At 41.4% G+C, this 17,466-nt stretch overlaps 1 protein-coding gene across 4 annotated transcripts in view; it reads right to left on the bottom strand.

Annotated features, from left to right (window-relative positions):
* cop1 (COP1 E3 ubiquitin ligase) overlaps positions 1–17,466 on the bottom strand; it is a 167,585-nt gene that overhangs the window by 53,857 nt on the left and 96,262 nt on the right. For all 4 annotated transcript variants that reach the window (XM_059984959.1, XM_059984960.1, XM_059984961.1 and 1 more), the window contains one exon: positions 16,721–16,829. In XM_059984959.1, coding sequence (XP_059840942.1) covers positions 16,721–16,829 — 109 coding nt within the window. The remainder of the gene's footprint in view (positions 1–16,720; positions 16,830–17,466) is intronic.

Genomic DNA, 17,466 nt, shown 5'->3' with positions numbered 1-17,466 from the left:
TGCAAAACTGGACTAAGAAGTGGCAGATGGAGTTCAACCCAGATAAGTGTGAGATAGTTCATTTTATAGGTCAAAAATGATGGTAGAATATAGTATTAATGGTAAGACTCTTGGCAGCGTGGAGGATCAGAGGGATTTTAGGGTCTGAGTCCATAGGATATTCAAAGCTGCTGCGCAGATTGACTGTGTAGTTAAGAAGTCATACGGTACACTGGCCTTGATCAACCATGGGATTGAGTTCAAGAGCTGAGAGGTGATGTTATAGTTATACTGGTCCCTGGTCAGACCCCACTTGGAGTACTGAGCTCAGTTCTGGTCACCTCACTACAGAAAGGATGTGGAAACTATAGAAAAGGTGCAGAGGAGATTTACAAGGATGTTGCCTGGATTGGGGAGCAGGCCTTATGAGAATAGGTTGGGTGAACTTGGCTTTTTCTCCTATGAATGACAGAGGATGAAAGGTGACCAGATAGAGGTGTATAAGATGATTAGAGGCATTGATCATGTGGCTAGTCAGAGGCTTCTTCCCAGGGCTGAAATGGCTAACATGAGAGGGCACAGTTTTAAGGTGCTTGGAAGTAGGTACAGAGATGTCATGGGTAATTTTGTTTGTTTGCTTTTTTTTACAATCAGTGCTGAATGCGTGGAATGGGCTGCCGGCAACGGTGGTGGAGGCGGATACAATAAGGTCTTCGAAGATGCTCCTGGATAGGTACACGGAGCTTAGAAAAATAGTGGGCTATGGGTAACCCGGCGTAATTTCTAAAGTAAGTATATGTTCAGCACAGTATTGTGGGCTGTAGGGTCTGTATTGGGCTGTAGGTTTTCTATGTTTCTATGGGAGGGGATACCAGCAGGAATGACAGCAGAACAATAATGGTTGGAGTTTCTGAGCACAGTTTGGAAGGCATGGGATAGACACAATCCCAAAGATTAATAAGTATTCAAAAGGGAGGATGACACAACCATTTTTGACAAAGGAGGTGAAATAGATTATAAAAACCAAAGGGAAGGCATATAATATAGGAAAAAATTAGTCAAAAGTTAGAGGATTAAGATGGTGCCATCTTAAACTCTTGCAGTTTCTTAACTTTATTCGCAACGATCCTACATCTAAAGATTCTATTCCACCTCTTTCCGTCTTTCCGATGATTTGTTTTCTTTTTTTAAACCAAGAGTTCAACCCCCCCCCACCCCACCACCCTGGCATACCTACTTGTCCTTTTGATACAATATATAACCTTGGATGTTTAAGCTCCCACCTATTCTTTTGGCCACAAACCAGAGCTGCTCTGAGAAACCCTGGATCATAACACCTGGGAGACAACACACCATCCTGGCATCAACACCGGGGAGACAACACTCCTGTCTTGGCCACAAAATCCGTCTCCCTAACTATTGTGTCTCCTATTACTATCGTTCTGCTTCCCTGGTGAGCCTCAGAGCCAGCTACAGTACCACTGGGCTGGCTGCTGATGCAGTGCCTTGATTGCATACTACTGGCTGAGGAATGAGCCAAGGTTGTTTTTGCTGAAGGGAAACCTGCACTGATTGCTTACTCCCCTTACTTCTCCTGATGGTCACATATCTACTACCTGAAGCTTGCATTATGGGTTCCAGATGATCCTGAGTAAATCCACTTCCTCGGATGTCTTCATCTGTGGGAAGTGCATCAAGGACACCGTTAACTAACTTGCAATCCCACATTCCACATACAAATTGCTTCAGTTCATCAATATGTCTGAAATATCTTGCATAAACAGCCCTCTTCAGGTCATGCCACAGCATCTCAATTCAGTTAAGGTCTGGACTCTGACCCAACCATTCCAAAACACAACTTTTCTTCTTTATAAACCATTCTGTTGATTTATTGTTGACTTTCAGATCATTATCTTGTTGCATTATCCAACTTCTATTAAGCTTCAGGTGACAGACTTCTACTCTGATATTCTCCTGTAAAATGTCTTGATACAATTTTGAATTCATTGTTCCCCTCAATGATTGCAAGCTGTCAAGGCCCTGAGGCATCAAATCAGTCCCAAACCATGATGCTTCCTCTACCATGCTTCACAGCTGTGATGAAGTTTCGGCGTTGGTGTGCAGTGCCCTTTTCCCTCCAAACATTAGCAACGTGCATTTCTGCAAAGAAGCTTTGTCTCATCTGTCCACAGAGCACCGTCCCAGAAGCATTATGGAACATCCAGGTGATATTTTGCAAATTTGAGATGTGCAGCAGTTTTTATTGGAGAACAGTGGTTTTCTCTGTGGTGTCCTTCCATGAACACCATTCTTGTTCAGTGCTTTTCTTATAGTGGACACATGAACAGACACTTCAGCAAGTTCTAGAGATTTCTACGGGTCTTTTGCTGTTACCTTTGGGTTCTTTTTCACCTCCTTCAGTACTACTCGCTGTGCTCTTGGTGTGATCTTAGCAGGATGCCCACTCCCAGGGACAGTAGCAACAGTACTGAGTTTCCTCCACTTGTAGACAATTTCTCTTATTGGGAATGATAAACATCCAGGTCTTTAGAAACGCTTTTGTTCACTTTTCCAGCTTCATGCATCTCTACAATTCTTTGTCTAAGGACCTCTGAAAATTGTTTTGATTGAGGCATGGTGTACACAAACAGATCTTTCTTGAGAAGAGCAGGCTCTGTAAGTTGCCTGACTTTGCATTTTTTTTTAAATAGGGCAGGACACCTCTACAACCCACATCTCCAATCTCATCTCATTGATTGGAACACCTGACTCCAAATAGTTTTTGTCAGAGGCATTACCCCAGAGGTTCACATACATTTTTGAAATTAGACTGTGATTGTTTAAATGGTGTACTCAGTATTGACAAGAAGTAGTACAATTGTTTGTGTATTATTAGTTTAGGTAGATTGTATTTGACTGCTATTGTGACTTTGATGAAGATCAGACATTTTTGCAGTAATTAATGCATAAAACCAGATAACTGTAAATGGTTCACAAACTTTTTCTTGCAATCAAGTAAACAACCTTGATTTTTGTCGTCTCGCAGGCAACCACAAAACAAAAAAAAACACCAGAGAACCATTTTAAAGAAAAAAACCCACAGAACAAGACGAAACATGTGAAAAAAGAAAAATTCAAGCAAACACTGAGAAATTAAACATCAAACTGCAGAATCCCCAAAAGTCCACAGCCACAGAGTCAGTTAGTTCAGCACTATGTCGATGGCTGCAGGCCAAAGCTGCAAATCCAGTTCTACGCCAAAGCATATCAAATCGCGTAAATAGTAAAGCGCATACAGCACGCAGGACATTAAACATCCCAGGAGATCATAGAAGCGCCAGATTGTTAAGTCAACCAAAAAATACACACTTAGGAAATACAGGCTGCAATCGATTGCAATTCAGAAGTATACATGTAGGAGAGTATTCAGTAGTTTTGTAACCTGTCTCAAAAGGATGGGGTTTCGGGGTACATGGAGGTGCACAATAAAGTAGGCCAAAATCAGCAGGGTTTCCTTAAGAGGAAATATTGCCTGACAAATCTGTTGGAATTCTTTGAGGAAATAACAAGCAGGATAGACAAAGGAGAATCAGTGGATGTTGTGTACTTGGATTTTCAAAAGGCCTTTGACAAGTTGCCACACGAGGCTGCTGCATGAGATAAGAGCCCATAATATTACAGGAAAGATACTAGCATGGAAATCAGATTGGGTGACTGGCAGGAGGCAAAGAGTAGGAATAAAAGGTAGCCTTTTCTGGTTGTCTGCCAATGTCTAGTGGTGTTCCGTATGGGTTGGTATTGAGACTTCTCTTCATGTTACATGTCAACGATTTGGATGACAGGCAGGAAGTCTGCAGAAGTACTTGGACAGATTGGAAGAATGGGCAAAGAAATGGCAGATGGAATATTGTGTAGAGAAGCGTATGGCCATGCACTTTGGTAGAAGAAATGAAGGCACAAACTCCTTTCTAAATCTGCAGAACAATAAAATTTCAGAGGTGCAAAGGAACTTGGGAGTCCTTGCCTCTAATGGTTAATTTGCAGATTGAATCAATGATAAGGAGGTCAAATCTAATGTTATTTTAACTTCCAGAGAACTAGAATATAAGAGCAAGGATGTGATGCTGAAGCTTTAGAAGACATTGGTCACACTGCATTTGCAATACAGTAGATAGTACTGGGTTCCTTATCTAACAAAAGATGTGCTGGCATTGGAAGCGGTTCACGAGAATGATTCCAGGAATAAAAAGATTAATATATGAGGAATGTTTGATGGCTCTTGGCCTGTACTTGCTGGAGTTTAGAAGAACAAGGTGAGATCTAATTGAAATATATTGAAAGGTCTAGACTGAGTGGATGTGGACAGGATATTTCCTGTAGTAGATGTGTCTACAACTAGAGAGCACAATCTCAGAATTGAGGGATGTCCATTTAGAATAGAGCTGAGAAGGAATTTCTTTAGCCAGAGGATGGTGAATCTGTGAAAAAGCAGAAGTTAATGGGTTCTTGGTTGGGGCATCCAAGACGGAACGTTGGAGCAGACTCAACCCTCCAAGTGACTGAATTCTGCTTCAATGCCTTAGTCTTACTCCTCCAGGTATTCACTTGATCCAAACTGCCTGTAATTGACCTTTGCCTCTTTTTTCCAGATAAGAACATCCATACCACCCATCAAGGGTTAACTATTCACTCTATCAGGAACATGCAGATCTTGAAGTTTTGATAACTCACTTTCAAAAGTCTTCTTACTTGCCAGGTGTCCTTTTGACTGCAAACAACCTACTCCAACCAACTTTTGCAAACTCCTGTCTAATAATACCAAAATTTGCCTTGCCACGATTTTTAAACTTTAATTCATGGACTAAATCTGTCCCCTACCATGACTAATTTACATCATTAAGGACCTTCACCACCGTCCAAGACAGATTTTGAACAGACCATGAACATTACCTCACTTTTTGCTCTCTTTTTGCACAACTTTTTTTTTATATTTCTCATAGTAACTGATCGTATTTTTATGTATTACACTGTACTGCTGTCACAAAACAAATTTCAGGACATGTCAATGATAACATATGATTCTGATCACTTGTCCCAAAGTGCTGCCTCTCCAGGTCCAATTGTGTGTGTTTTTTACCATTGTAAGTCACTGCTGGATACCAAGAACATCAAGTATGGCAGGGCTATCCCATCAACAGCAATGGAGCTGCCGTTGCTCTGTAATTTGATGGACTTGTTGCGTAATATGCTGAGACAGTGCACAATCCAACAAGCTGAGTGAGCAATTGTTGTGGATGTATTTATTCTGATCACAAGACCCCGCTGGACATCGGCAACCTAAACACTGGAAGTCTAGTTCACTGATTCATTGCTGAGACCAAAGTTGGGACAGTTACATTGCTTTGATTATGGTGAGGACAAGTCTGAGGCTGTGATGTGTTGCCTATTCAAACTGCCCAGGGGAGGAGAGCTGGGATGGTGTGGGAGGAAGTAGGGGCCCCTGTGGGTGTGTTGGGACCTATGAGGCTGGTCTCTCTTATAGGCATTGCTCTCCAGTGTTTGCTCAGTGTAACACAAGCTGGACCAAGCCAATCTAGTCATGCCGCTCAGGGACTTGGGCTACATTTTTTTTTCTTTGTGACCTCATGTTTTTCTGAAATCATAACCATTTGTATGACCTGGAGTATGCTGTTTTCTATGTGTTTTGCATTTTGGCTCAGGAGGAACACCGCTGTTTGGCTAACTCATGAATGGGTGAATAAAACTTGAACTTATTTCTCAGCTTTGCCCATACAGCCTTACTGGATGCTTCCTGTCATTGTACCTCAGACTACTGTCTTCACATGCTTAATTTGAACTGCAGCTCCCTCTTTATCTCACCTATATAGCACTTGTACACCAGAACATTTAGCTGGCAGTCTTGTCACTCCCTTAACCACATTTCTGTAATAGCTATAATATCCCAGTCCAATGTAGCTCTCTGTGCCTTGAATTCATGCATCTTACCCGTCATGACTCTTCCATCAAAATAAATGCAATCAAATCCAACGGTGTTTCCTTGCTCCTTATCATGCTGCAGACCATCTTGTCCTTTAGGGTCACTGAATTTGGTCTCAACTTCTAGCCTTCTATCTGCTTCACCTCTGTTTTTGATCCCAACTGCCTACAACTTCAGTTTAAACTGTCCATAGCAGCATTAGACATGGGTACCACTCCAGTTCAGGTGCCACCTGTTCCTTTTGTACAGGTTACCTTCATCTTAGAAGAAATCCAAATAGTCCAAGTCTGAATCCTTTTCCCCTGCACTAAATTTATAGCCATGCATTCATTTGCCACATCCTCCTATTCTTACCCTTACTTATGACACTGAGTATTCCAGAGATTACAAGCCAATGTCCCTTTTCTTAATTCCCTATACAGTATCCACTTTGCAGATCCTCATCCTTTATTATACCAAGTCATTTGTACCAATGTGCACAATGATTTCTGGGCACTCCCCCTCTCCCCCTTGAGAATGCTCTGCAGCTACTCTGAAACATCCTTGATACTGGCATCAGGGAAACAACACAACATCTGAGTCCCTTTTGTTGCCACAGAATCTCCTGTCTGCCCCTAAGCCAGTGTCAGATCTAGTGGCCCTCCACCCATGCGGCATCCAAAACAGCAAATTATTTTCAAGGGGAAAATTGTATAATCTATACCTTTTCTGGTGGCCTTTCTGAAGCCAAGGGAACCACAATGATTTCTTTTAAATCTATGGTGCTCTCAACATCATAGATGATCTTAAGTGTGTCCAGCTCCACTGCAGCTCATTTATGCAATTAAACAAGAGCTGCAGTAGGACACACTTCCTTCAATGGGAGTTCAGCAACACTGAAGTTCTCCTGATCTCTCACGTCCTACAGGATGAGCACACCTCCCATCCTAGTGTACCAAGTGTGAAGATTAAAATTCTGGTTACCCCTTTACAGGAAGGATGCACAGAAATTGGAGGGTGCAGAAAGATTCACCAGACATTTAGAATATGAGCTACAAGAGGTTGTACAAATTTGGATTGCTTTCTCTCAATCATTGAAAGTACATAAAATTCAGATAGTAATAGATAGTCAGAAACTTTTTCCCGAGAAGGAAATATCAAATACTTAGAGGACATAGCTTTAAGGTGAGAAGAGAAAAATTTAAAAGACATTTATGAAGCATGAGTTTTTTTTTAAAAACACAGAATGGTAGAATGCACTGCCAGAAGATATTGTGTAAGCAGGTATATTATAATTGTTTAACAATTTAGATATACACACACCAACAAGTAGAGAATGGAGGGATGCAGGTCATGTGTAGACAGATGGGATTAGCTCTAAATGGCATTATGCTCAGTACAGACATCATGGGCTGAAAGGACTGTTCCACTACAACTCCCTATACACTTCTATTCCCCCATCAAGAAGGCATTAAAGCTCTCAGCTTTTTTCTCAATAAAAGAACCAATCAGCTTCACTATGATCTTCCTCCATCTGGCAAACAATAGTGCTCTCCCTCAATAATTTTTCCTATCACTCCTCCCACTTTCTCCAGACTTGAGGGCTAGCAATGAGCACCCACATTGACCCCAGCTATGCCTGCCTTTTCAAAGGCTCTGTAGAACAGGCCCTGTTCCAAACCTTCCCCAATAATGCTCTCCAACTCTTCATCCGCTACATTGACGACTCCATTAGTGCTGCTTCATGTACCAATGCTGAGCCTGTCAATTTCAGCAATTTTGCCTTCAACTTCTTTAAAGGCCATGCTCTTAAATTCACTTGGTCCGTTTCTCCCACCCTTTCTCAATTTCTCCCTCCCTCTCCATTTCTGGAGACAAACTGTCTAATATAAAGCTACTGAACCCCACAGTTACCTCGACTATACCTCTTCCCACCATCTCCTGTAAAAAAAAATGCTATACCCTTTCCCTAATTCCTTCATCCCTGCCACAGCTATTCCCAGATTTTCCTTTACAGAACATCAGAGACGTCCTTTTTCAAAAAACTGCATTTCCCTTCCTCCACCACTGATGCTGCCCTCCCCACATCTCCTCTATTTCCCAAATGTCCACACTCATCCTATTTTCCCGCCGCCATAACAGTGCTGAGAGTTATTCTTGTTCTTCCCTACCACCCCATGAGCGTCTGCATCCAACACATCACTCTCCATAACTTCCGCCATTTCCAAAGGGGTCCTACCACCAAACACAACTTTCACCTTCCTCCCCTCTCTGCATTCCACAGGAACTGCTCCTTCCATGATTCCCTTGTCCATTTGTCATTCCCCACTAATCTATCTTCTGGCACTTATCCATGCAAGTGGCAAGTGCTACCCTTGCCCATTCACTTTCTCCTCACCTTCATTCAAGCCCCAAATAGTCTTTCCAGGTGAGGCAACACTTCCCCTGTGATTTGGCTGAGGTAGTCTATTGTGTCTGGTGCTCCTGATATGGCCTGCTCTACATTGCTGAGACTCCTTGTAAATTGGGGGACCACTTCATCTACTCCATCCGCTGACGTAGGTGTTCATTTATTTGTTGAGAAAAATGATCCAATATTACATGTATTTGTTGAAAAAAGTATGTGAATCTTTGCTTTCAGTAACTGGTATGACACCTTGTACAGCAATAACTTCAACCAAACATTTCCAGTAACCGTTGACCAGTCCTGCACATTGGCTTGAAGGATTTTAGGTCATTCCTTCATACAAAACTGTTTTAACTCTGAGATGATGATGGGCTTCCTTGCATGAACCGCTTGCTTCAGGTCCTTCCACAACATTTCTATAGAATTAAGGTCAGGACTTTGACTCAGCCATTCCAAATTTTCTTCTTTTTAAACAATTCTGTTGTTCATTTACTTTTGTCTTGTTGCAATATCCAACTTCTATTAAGCTTCACATGATGGACTGCTACACTGACATTCTCCTGCAAAATGTCTTGATACAATTTTGAATTCATTGTTTCCTCAATGATTGCAAGCTGTCCAAACCCTGAGGTACCAAAGCAGCCCCTCCTTCCACCATGCTTCACAACTGGGATGAGGTTTTGATGTTGGTGTGTAATGCCCCTTTTCCCTCAAACATGGCAATGTGCATTCCTGCCAACAATTTAACTTTTGTTTCAGCTGTCCAGAACATTATCCAAGTGTTGTAGAACATCCGGGTGGTCTTTTGCAAACTTGAGATGTGCAGCAATGTTTATTTTTGGACAGCAGTAGTTTCCTTCCATGAACACCATTCTTCAGTGTTTTTCTTATAGTAGACACAAGAGCAGAGACTTCAACAAGTTCCAGAGATTTCTGTAGGTTTTTTGCTGTAACCCTTGGGTTCTTTTTCACCTCCTTCAGCTTTGTACATTGTGCTCTTGGTTTGATCTTTGCAGGATGCCCACTCCTAAGGAGAGTAGCAAAGGTACTGAGTTTCTTCCATTTGTTGAGAATTCCTCTTACTATGGACTGACGAATATTCAGGTATTTAGAAATATTTTTGTATCTTTATGCTTCTTTTTGTAGCTTCATGCATCTTTACAATTCTTCTTCTAAGGTCCTCTGAAAGTTGTTTTCATCAAGGTATCATGTACATAAACAAATTTTTCTTGAGCAGTGCAGGCTCTGTCAATAACCTGACTTTGTGTGTGTTTGTTTTTAAGGGCAGGGCACCTCTACAATCCACACCTCCAATCTCATCTTCTTAATTGGAACACCTGACTCCAATAACTTTTGTAGAAAACATTACCCTAGAGGTTCACATACTTTTTTTTTCCCCAACAAATACATGTAATATTGAATCATTTTTCACAATATAACTTTTTTGTGTTATTTAGTTAATTGGGTCCTCCTTATTTAGTTTTAGGATTTGCATGAAGATCTATCACATTTTAGGTCATATTTATGCAGGAATAGAGAAAATTAGAACATAGAACATACAAATCCACCCCACATTTCAGGCTCTTTAACCTACCATGTTGTGCCGACTGCCTAGAATTTCCCAACCGCATTGCCCTCTATTTTTCTAATCTCCATGTACCTATCTAAGAGTTTCTTAAATGACCCTATTGTATCCACCTCTACCGTTGATGGCAGTGCATTCCACACACTCACCATTCTACAGGGTTCACAAACTTTCTAGCATCACTATATACATACCTCCAAATAATGGTCAGGATTTGGGATTCAAATTATAAGTGACAGAAAAGGCATGTAAAAAAGACAATATTACAAGACTCATGGAGATTTCAAAGTACAGGTAAATTGGGAAAATCAATTTGGTGCTGGATTCCAATGGAAGGAATTTGCAAAATGCCTACAGGATGGCATTTGAGAGCAGCTTGTGGCTTTTCCCTTTTCCATAAGGGAAAAAGCTATTCTGGATTGGCTGTGTAACACCTTAGGAAAGGTTTCACTGTTAATGTAATAGTTTCGCTGTAGCAGCAGTGTTTGGGTTACGACTAGAGATAACAGGGGCTTTGGAATGGTGCGCTATCCAATGAAGGGAATGTTTTTTCTTTCTTGTGTGCCCAAGAGTGAGATATTTGCAGGGCTTGTGTTGGGCAAAAGATGGAGGGAGAAGATGCCAGAAGGGAGAGGTCATAGACTGCAGGACTGAGTGGACGTGGAATGGGGTTGGGAATTGACAGCGCCGGGGGAAATCGATGGAGGATGAATGTGTAGGAAAATCATGAGCTTCAAGGTGCACATGAAACTGTTTCATTAAAATCAGCCCTTTTCTTTGTCTTCTTTACTAACCCTATAGTCAATTAAGAATTATAAAGCTAAGTCATTTAATTGCATATGGTGTACTGTCAGTTATTTTGTGGTACTGATTTGTAACAGGGGAAAACATCACGCAGCATCCACCCAAACGAGATTTCACCAGTTTGGCAGGGGCAGCAACTGTCTTCCCCTAGACTAACACAGCCCACCAAACCTGGGGATTACAGGTGTATGTAATGAACCAAGTTTGATTAAGGAACATAAGGTAAATGAACCCTGAGGAGACAGTGATCATAATGATAGAATTCAGTTTGAGAGGGTGAAGATAAAATCATGTGTATCAGTACTACAGTGGAGTAAAGAAAACTACTGAGGCAGGAGAGAGGAGCAGGGTAAGGTTGATTGAAAGGGGACACTAGCAGGGATGACATCAGAATAGCAAAGGCTGAAGTTCCTTAAAGTAATTCAGAAAGTGCAGGATAGATACAGTCCAAAGTGGAATTAGTAGTCTTATTAGATGAGGCAACTGTGGCTGACAAGAGAAGTCAAAGGCAGCATTAAAACAAAAGATAGGGCATACAATGTTGCAAAAATTAGTGGAAACTAGAGGATTGGAAAGCTTTTAGAAACCAACAGAAGGCAACTGAAAAGCAATAAAGAAAGAAAAGATGAAATACAAAGGTAAGATAGGCAATATTATAAAAGAGGATACCATATATTATTTTCAGATATACAGACAGACATATTTTATTGATCCCGAGGGAAATTGGGTTTCATTACAGCCGCACCAACCAAGAATAGTGTAGAAATATGGCAATATAAAACAATAAATAATTAAATAATAATAAGTTAATCATGCCAAGTGGAAATAAGTCCAGGACCAGTCTATTGGCTCAGGGTGTCTGACACTCCAAAGTTAGCTGCCAGTGACTAGTTGTGTTCCCCCGGCATCTGTGTTGCAACTGCTCATTTTCACATTATATGTCAATGAAGATGATGCCGGAATTGATAGATTTATGGCCAAGTTTGCAGATGATACAAAGGTAGGTGGAGGGGCAGGCAGTGTTGAGAAGCAGCAAGTCTGCAGAAGGACTTAGATTAAGAGAATAGCCAAAGGAGTGGCAGATGGAATACAGTGCAGGGAAGAGTACGGTAATATAATTCGGTAGAAGGGAAAAAAGGTGCATACTATTTCCTTAACGAGGTAACAAATTCAGAAATTAGAGGTGCAAAGGCACTTGGGAGTCCACATGCAGTACTCACTACAGGCTAATTTGCAGGTTGAGTCAGTGGTAAGGAAGGCAATGCAACATTAATATTCATTTCAAGCAGACTAGAATATAAATGCAAGGATCCAATGCTAAGGCTTTATAAGGCATTGGTCAGACTGCACCTGGGGTATTGTGAGCAGTTATTTATTTATCTATCTATTTATTTATTGAAATACAGTGCTGAATAGGCCCTTCTGGCCCTTCAAGCCATGCTACCAAGCAATCGCGATTTAATCCTAGCCTTATCACAAGACAATTTAGAATGACCAATTAACCTACCACCCAGTACATCTTTGGACTGTGAGAAGAAACCGGAACACCCAGAGGTAACACACATGGTCACGGGGAGAAGGCATGAACTCCTTACAGGCAGTGGCTGAAATCACTGTGCTACTGTGATGTCCCATACCTAAGAAAGAAAATGCTGGTATTGGAAAGAGTGCAGGAGGTTCATGAAAATGACCCCAGAAATGAAAGGTTTAACATATGAGGAGCACTTGATAGCTCTGGGTCTCTATTCACTGGAATTTAGAAAAATAAGGGGGAAGAAGGCAGCATACGGAAGGTTTAGGAAGCGAGAATCAGATGAGTCTATTGAGGAATATAGGGTAGCAAGAAAGGAGCTTAAGAAAGGGCTGAAGAGAGCAAGAAGGGGGCATGAGAAGGCCTTGGCGAGTAGGGTAAAGGAAAACCCCAAGGCATTCTTCAATCATGTGAAGAACAAAAGGATGACAGGAGTGAATGTAGGACTGATTAGAGATAAGGGTGGGAAGCTGTGCCTGGAGGCTGTGAAAGTGAGCGAGGTCCTCAATGAATACTCCTCTTTGGTATTCACCAATGAGAAGGAATTGGATAACGGCTAGGACAAGATGAGTAAGGTTGATGTTCTGGAGCATGTTGATATTAAGGGAAAAGAGGTGTTGGAGTTGCTAAAATACATTAGGATGGATAAGTCCCTGGGGCCTGACGGAATATTCCCCAGGCTGCTCCAAGAGGCAAGGGAAGAGATTGCTGAGCCTCTGGCTAGGATCTTTATTTATGTCCTTGTTATCCACAGGAATGGTACTGGAGGATTGGAGGGAGGCGAATGTTGTCCCCTTGTTCAAAAAAGGTAGTAGGTATAGTCTGGGTAATTATAGACCAGTGAGCCTTACGTCTGTGGTGGGAAAGCTATTGGAAAAGATTCTTAGAGATAGGATCTATGGGCATTTAGAGAATCATGGTCTGATCAGGGACAGTCAGCATGGCTTTGTGAAGGGCAGATCGTGTCTAACAATCCTGATAGAGTTCTTTGAGGAGGTGACCAGGCATATAGATGAGGGTAGCGCAGTGGATGTGATCTACATGGATTTTAGTAAGGCATTTGACAAGGTACAACACGGTAGGCTTATTCAGAAAGTCATAAAGCATGGGATCCAGGGAAGCTTGGCCAGATGGATTCAGAATCGGCTTGCCTGCAGAAAGCAGAGGGTCATGGTGGAGGGAGTGCATTCGGATTGGAGGGTTATGACTAGTGGTGTCCCACAAGGATCGGTTCTGGGACCTCTACTTTTCATGATTTTTATTAACGACCTGGATGTTGGGGTAGAAGGGTGGGTTGGCAAGTTTGCAGACGACACAAAGGTTGGTGGTATTATGGATAGCGTTGACGATTGTCAATGATTGCAGAGAGATATTGATAGGATGCAGAAGTGGGCTGAGAAGTGGCAGATGGTGTTCAACCCGGAGAAGTGTGAGGTGGTAGACTTTGGAAGGACAAACTTTGCAGAGTACAAAGTAAATGGCAAGATACTTGGGAGTGTGGAGGAGCACAGGAATCTGGGAGTACATGTCCACAGATCCCTGAAAGTTGCCTCATAGGTAGACAGGGTAGTTAAGAAAGCTTATGGGGTGTTAGCTTTCATAAGTCAAGGGATAGAGTTTAAGAGTCGCAGGGTAATGATGCAGCTCTATAAAACTTTGGTTAGGTCACATTTGGAATACTGTGTCCAGTTCTGGTCGCATCACTATAGGAAGGATGTGGAAGCATTGGAAAGGGTACAGAGGAGATTTACCAGGATGCTGCCTGGTTTTGAGAGTATGCATTATAATCAGAGATTAAGGGAGCTAGGGCTTTACTCTTTGGAGAGGAGGAGGATGAGAGGAGACATGATAGAGGTGTACAAAATATTAATAGACAGAGTGGACAGCCAGCGCCTCTGTCCCAGGGCACCACTGCTCAGTACAAAAGGACATGGCTTTAAGGTAAAGGGAGGGAAGTTCAAGGGGGATATTAGAGGAAGGTTTTTTTACTCAGGGAGTGGTTGGTGCATGGAATGCACTGCCTGAGTCAGTGGTGGAGGCATATGCACTAGTGAACTTTAAGAGACTACTAGACAGGTATATGGAGGAATTTAAGGTGGAGGGTTATATGGGGGGGGGGGCAGGGTTTAAGGACTGGCACAATTTTGTGGGCTGAATGGCCTGTACTGTGCTGTATTGTTCTATGTTCCTCAATGAAATGTATCAAATATTGAAAGGCCAAGATAGAATGTAGAGAGAAAGCGGCTGTTTCCTATAGTGGGGGAGTCTTAGAATATAAGGACATCACTTTAGAACAGAGATCCTTTAGAACAGGAATTCCTTTAGCCTAAGGATGGTGAACCTGTTGAATTCATTGTCACGGACAGCTGTGGAGGACGCCATTGAGTATATTTAAAGAGAAGGTCAATGTTTTTGATTAGTCAGAGCATCAAAGGTTACGGTGGGAGGAGGGGGGAGGCCAGAGAATGGGGTTGAGAGGGATAATAAATTATCCATGTTGGAATGGTAGAGCAAACTTCGTAAGCCAGATTGCCTAATTCTGCTCCTGTCTTATGGTCTTGTGGAAGCATTACAGTGCAATACATCAAAAAAATTACCATTTACAATTGTTACGTACTCGTGACACATGACAGTGGTACCCTTGTCACGTGACTGGGGTTAAAGCTATACTGGACTTGAGGTAATGGTCTTGTGATGGTGGAGTGACGTCATTTTCCCGCCAGTAGAGATCATGTGACAGGTTTTTTTTACAGGTTATAAAAGGAAGACCCCACCCTGTGAGGAAAGGCAGTTCGTGGCTGGATTTGCCATGTTGACTGCGTGATTTAGTTGAAAGATGAAGTTTTATCTAATGCCTAAAGTTTAAAAGGTCATTGCCAGCAGTTTCTTTACAATACTGCTAGTTGAGAATCAGTGGAGAGTGAAGATCGGAGTTTGGGAGTTAAAGATCGAGGAGAATCGAGTTTCAACGGTGAAACGGGTTCAACCTTGTTTAATCCTTATTCGGAAGGAATTCGTGACTGTTCTCGTGTTAATCTCTGCGGGATAGCAGAAGATGGAGGGCAGTGTAATAAAGGAAAGGTCAGTGCCTTTAAGCCGTTTCGTTTCGTAAATTCTTCGTGGGAAAAGTTCAACGTCGGGGAACGAAGCAAAACGACGTGAAAGAGAATTTAAATCGTCTTATAAAGTCTCTCCCTTAAATGGACTGTGAGCATTTCGAACTTTTGGCAATACTACTTTAAAGAACTGTTTTTGCAACATCGCTTTAAGAACTGTTTGAGCTGCGTCGCTTTAAGAACTGTTCAAGCTGCCGCACAGCAACTGACTTCCGGTTACGTTAGTGTTTGTTTACTTTTGGGGGGTTTATTTACAGCGTTTAATAAACGTGTTATTTGTTGTATACACCCTTGCCTATTGTTGTCTGAATACGTAACACAATAAAAAAAAGTGCAAAAGAGAACAGGGGGATAATGTTCATACACTGTTCAAAAACATGATGCTGGAGTGAAGGAAGCTGTTCCTAAAACAATGTTTGTCGTCAGGCTCCTGTATCTCCTCCTTGATGATAGTAATGAGTAGAGGGCATGTCCCAGGCGGTCAGGGCATCCTAACACTGCTCTCCACGCACATCACCCTATCCCTTCTCAACTACTGCATAATTAATCTGGCACTGTTACTTTGTTACTTCTCTTTTACAACTGTTCCCAAATGAACAGTTCTGTGGACTGCATCTCAGAATGGATAAGTTGACTTTAAACAAATTGCCACTTAGATTTCTCATAACTATCTAATGACCATGAATTTGAAACATTGACCGTTTCTCAGCAGATACTGACCTTAGATATACTGCACTTCAATTTTTTTCACTTTTTTTTGTACTCCCAGGGTTAGGTTATGAGGCTACATTGAGGGGAAAAATCTTTGGTATATGGCAATTATTTCCATTAATGCAAAAGCCTTTGATTTAAGTCTTTCAACAGAGAAGTAGTCTCAAAGTCTCTTCTATAAATACCAATTTTATATCCAAGATTAATCTAAATTTTAAAGTACATGGGCAAAAGCAAGTTATGGTTTTCACCCAGCATTCAGTCATTAATTCAATGCAGAGTAAAGCAGGTTCAAAAGCTCAAAAGATTTGTTCCTTTTTCCACATTTCACCTTCCTTGTTAATACTTTCATTAGATGTTTGATATTTCACTAAAAATGGTAAAAAGATCCTTGATTTTGGTTCAGTCTAATGAATGGCTGGTTTAGACTTGATGATGAGCACCTTCCAAACAGAGAACCTAACATATACCTAGTGATAAAAATCCACATGTGACAAATTGAAGTGAAATTGATTAATGAAACCCAAAGTTCACAAACGACACCATCTTTCACAGCTCATGCTACTGTTAACAGAAGATAGTCAGCAGTATGTAATAGATGTTACTGTACCTGGTAGACCTTCGACCTCTGCCCCGTGAATCCATCCCACAGAATCACTGTCCCTTCATAGTCACTGCTTGCTAACAAGTTCTTATGATAGCTGCTCCAGCTGATACAGCTGCAATCAAATCAGAACAATCATTAGCAGCTTTGTGCTTAATTTTGTCAAAAATATATTTCTGTTCAGACCAACAGCTTTCTACTTCAACCAAAAAAAACTTTACCCTGCTTTAGAGTAAAAAAAACATGACTTTTGTTAATGATTATGGATGCACAATTTTGATATAGACTCAAAATATTTTTTGTCAGATTTTTCTCTGTTTTGAAGAGTAATTTTATAGTGAAAATTATACCATTAGGTATGCATCTTGTGAGTACCTGAAAGGCTAGTGAGTCAAGTTATTTGGCACAGAACAGGCCTTATATCCATATCAATGCTAAGACATGTATTGAGCTGTATTTGGCCAATGTTTCTCCAAAAATTTCCTATGCATGTATGTGTCCCTAGTGTCTTCTAAGTTCACCTACCTCATTCATTTCCTCTGCCAGCTCATTCCATTACCTTCAGTGCCAAAAACCTGCCTCTCAAGTCCCCTATAAATCTATCCCCTTTCCTTAAGCGGATCCTTGATAGTGTTAGACTCCCAAACCATTAGAAAAAGATCATCCACCTTCTTCGTCTCTCATGGTTTTGTAAACCTCTTTAAAGTTACCCCCTCAGCCTCCTACAGTATGCACCAGATAGCAATATTTGG

This window comes from Hypanus sabinus, chromosome 11 (genome assembly GCF_030144855.1).
Source record: "Hypanus sabinus isolate sHypSab1 chromosome 11, sHypSab1.hap1, whole genome shotgun sequence".
Classification (NCBI taxonomy): domain Eukaryota; kingdom Metazoa; phylum Chordata; class Chondrichthyes; order Myliobatiformes; family Dasyatidae; genus Hypanus; species Hypanus sabinus.
This window is presented reverse-complemented; position numbering and strand designations above follow the sequence as displayed.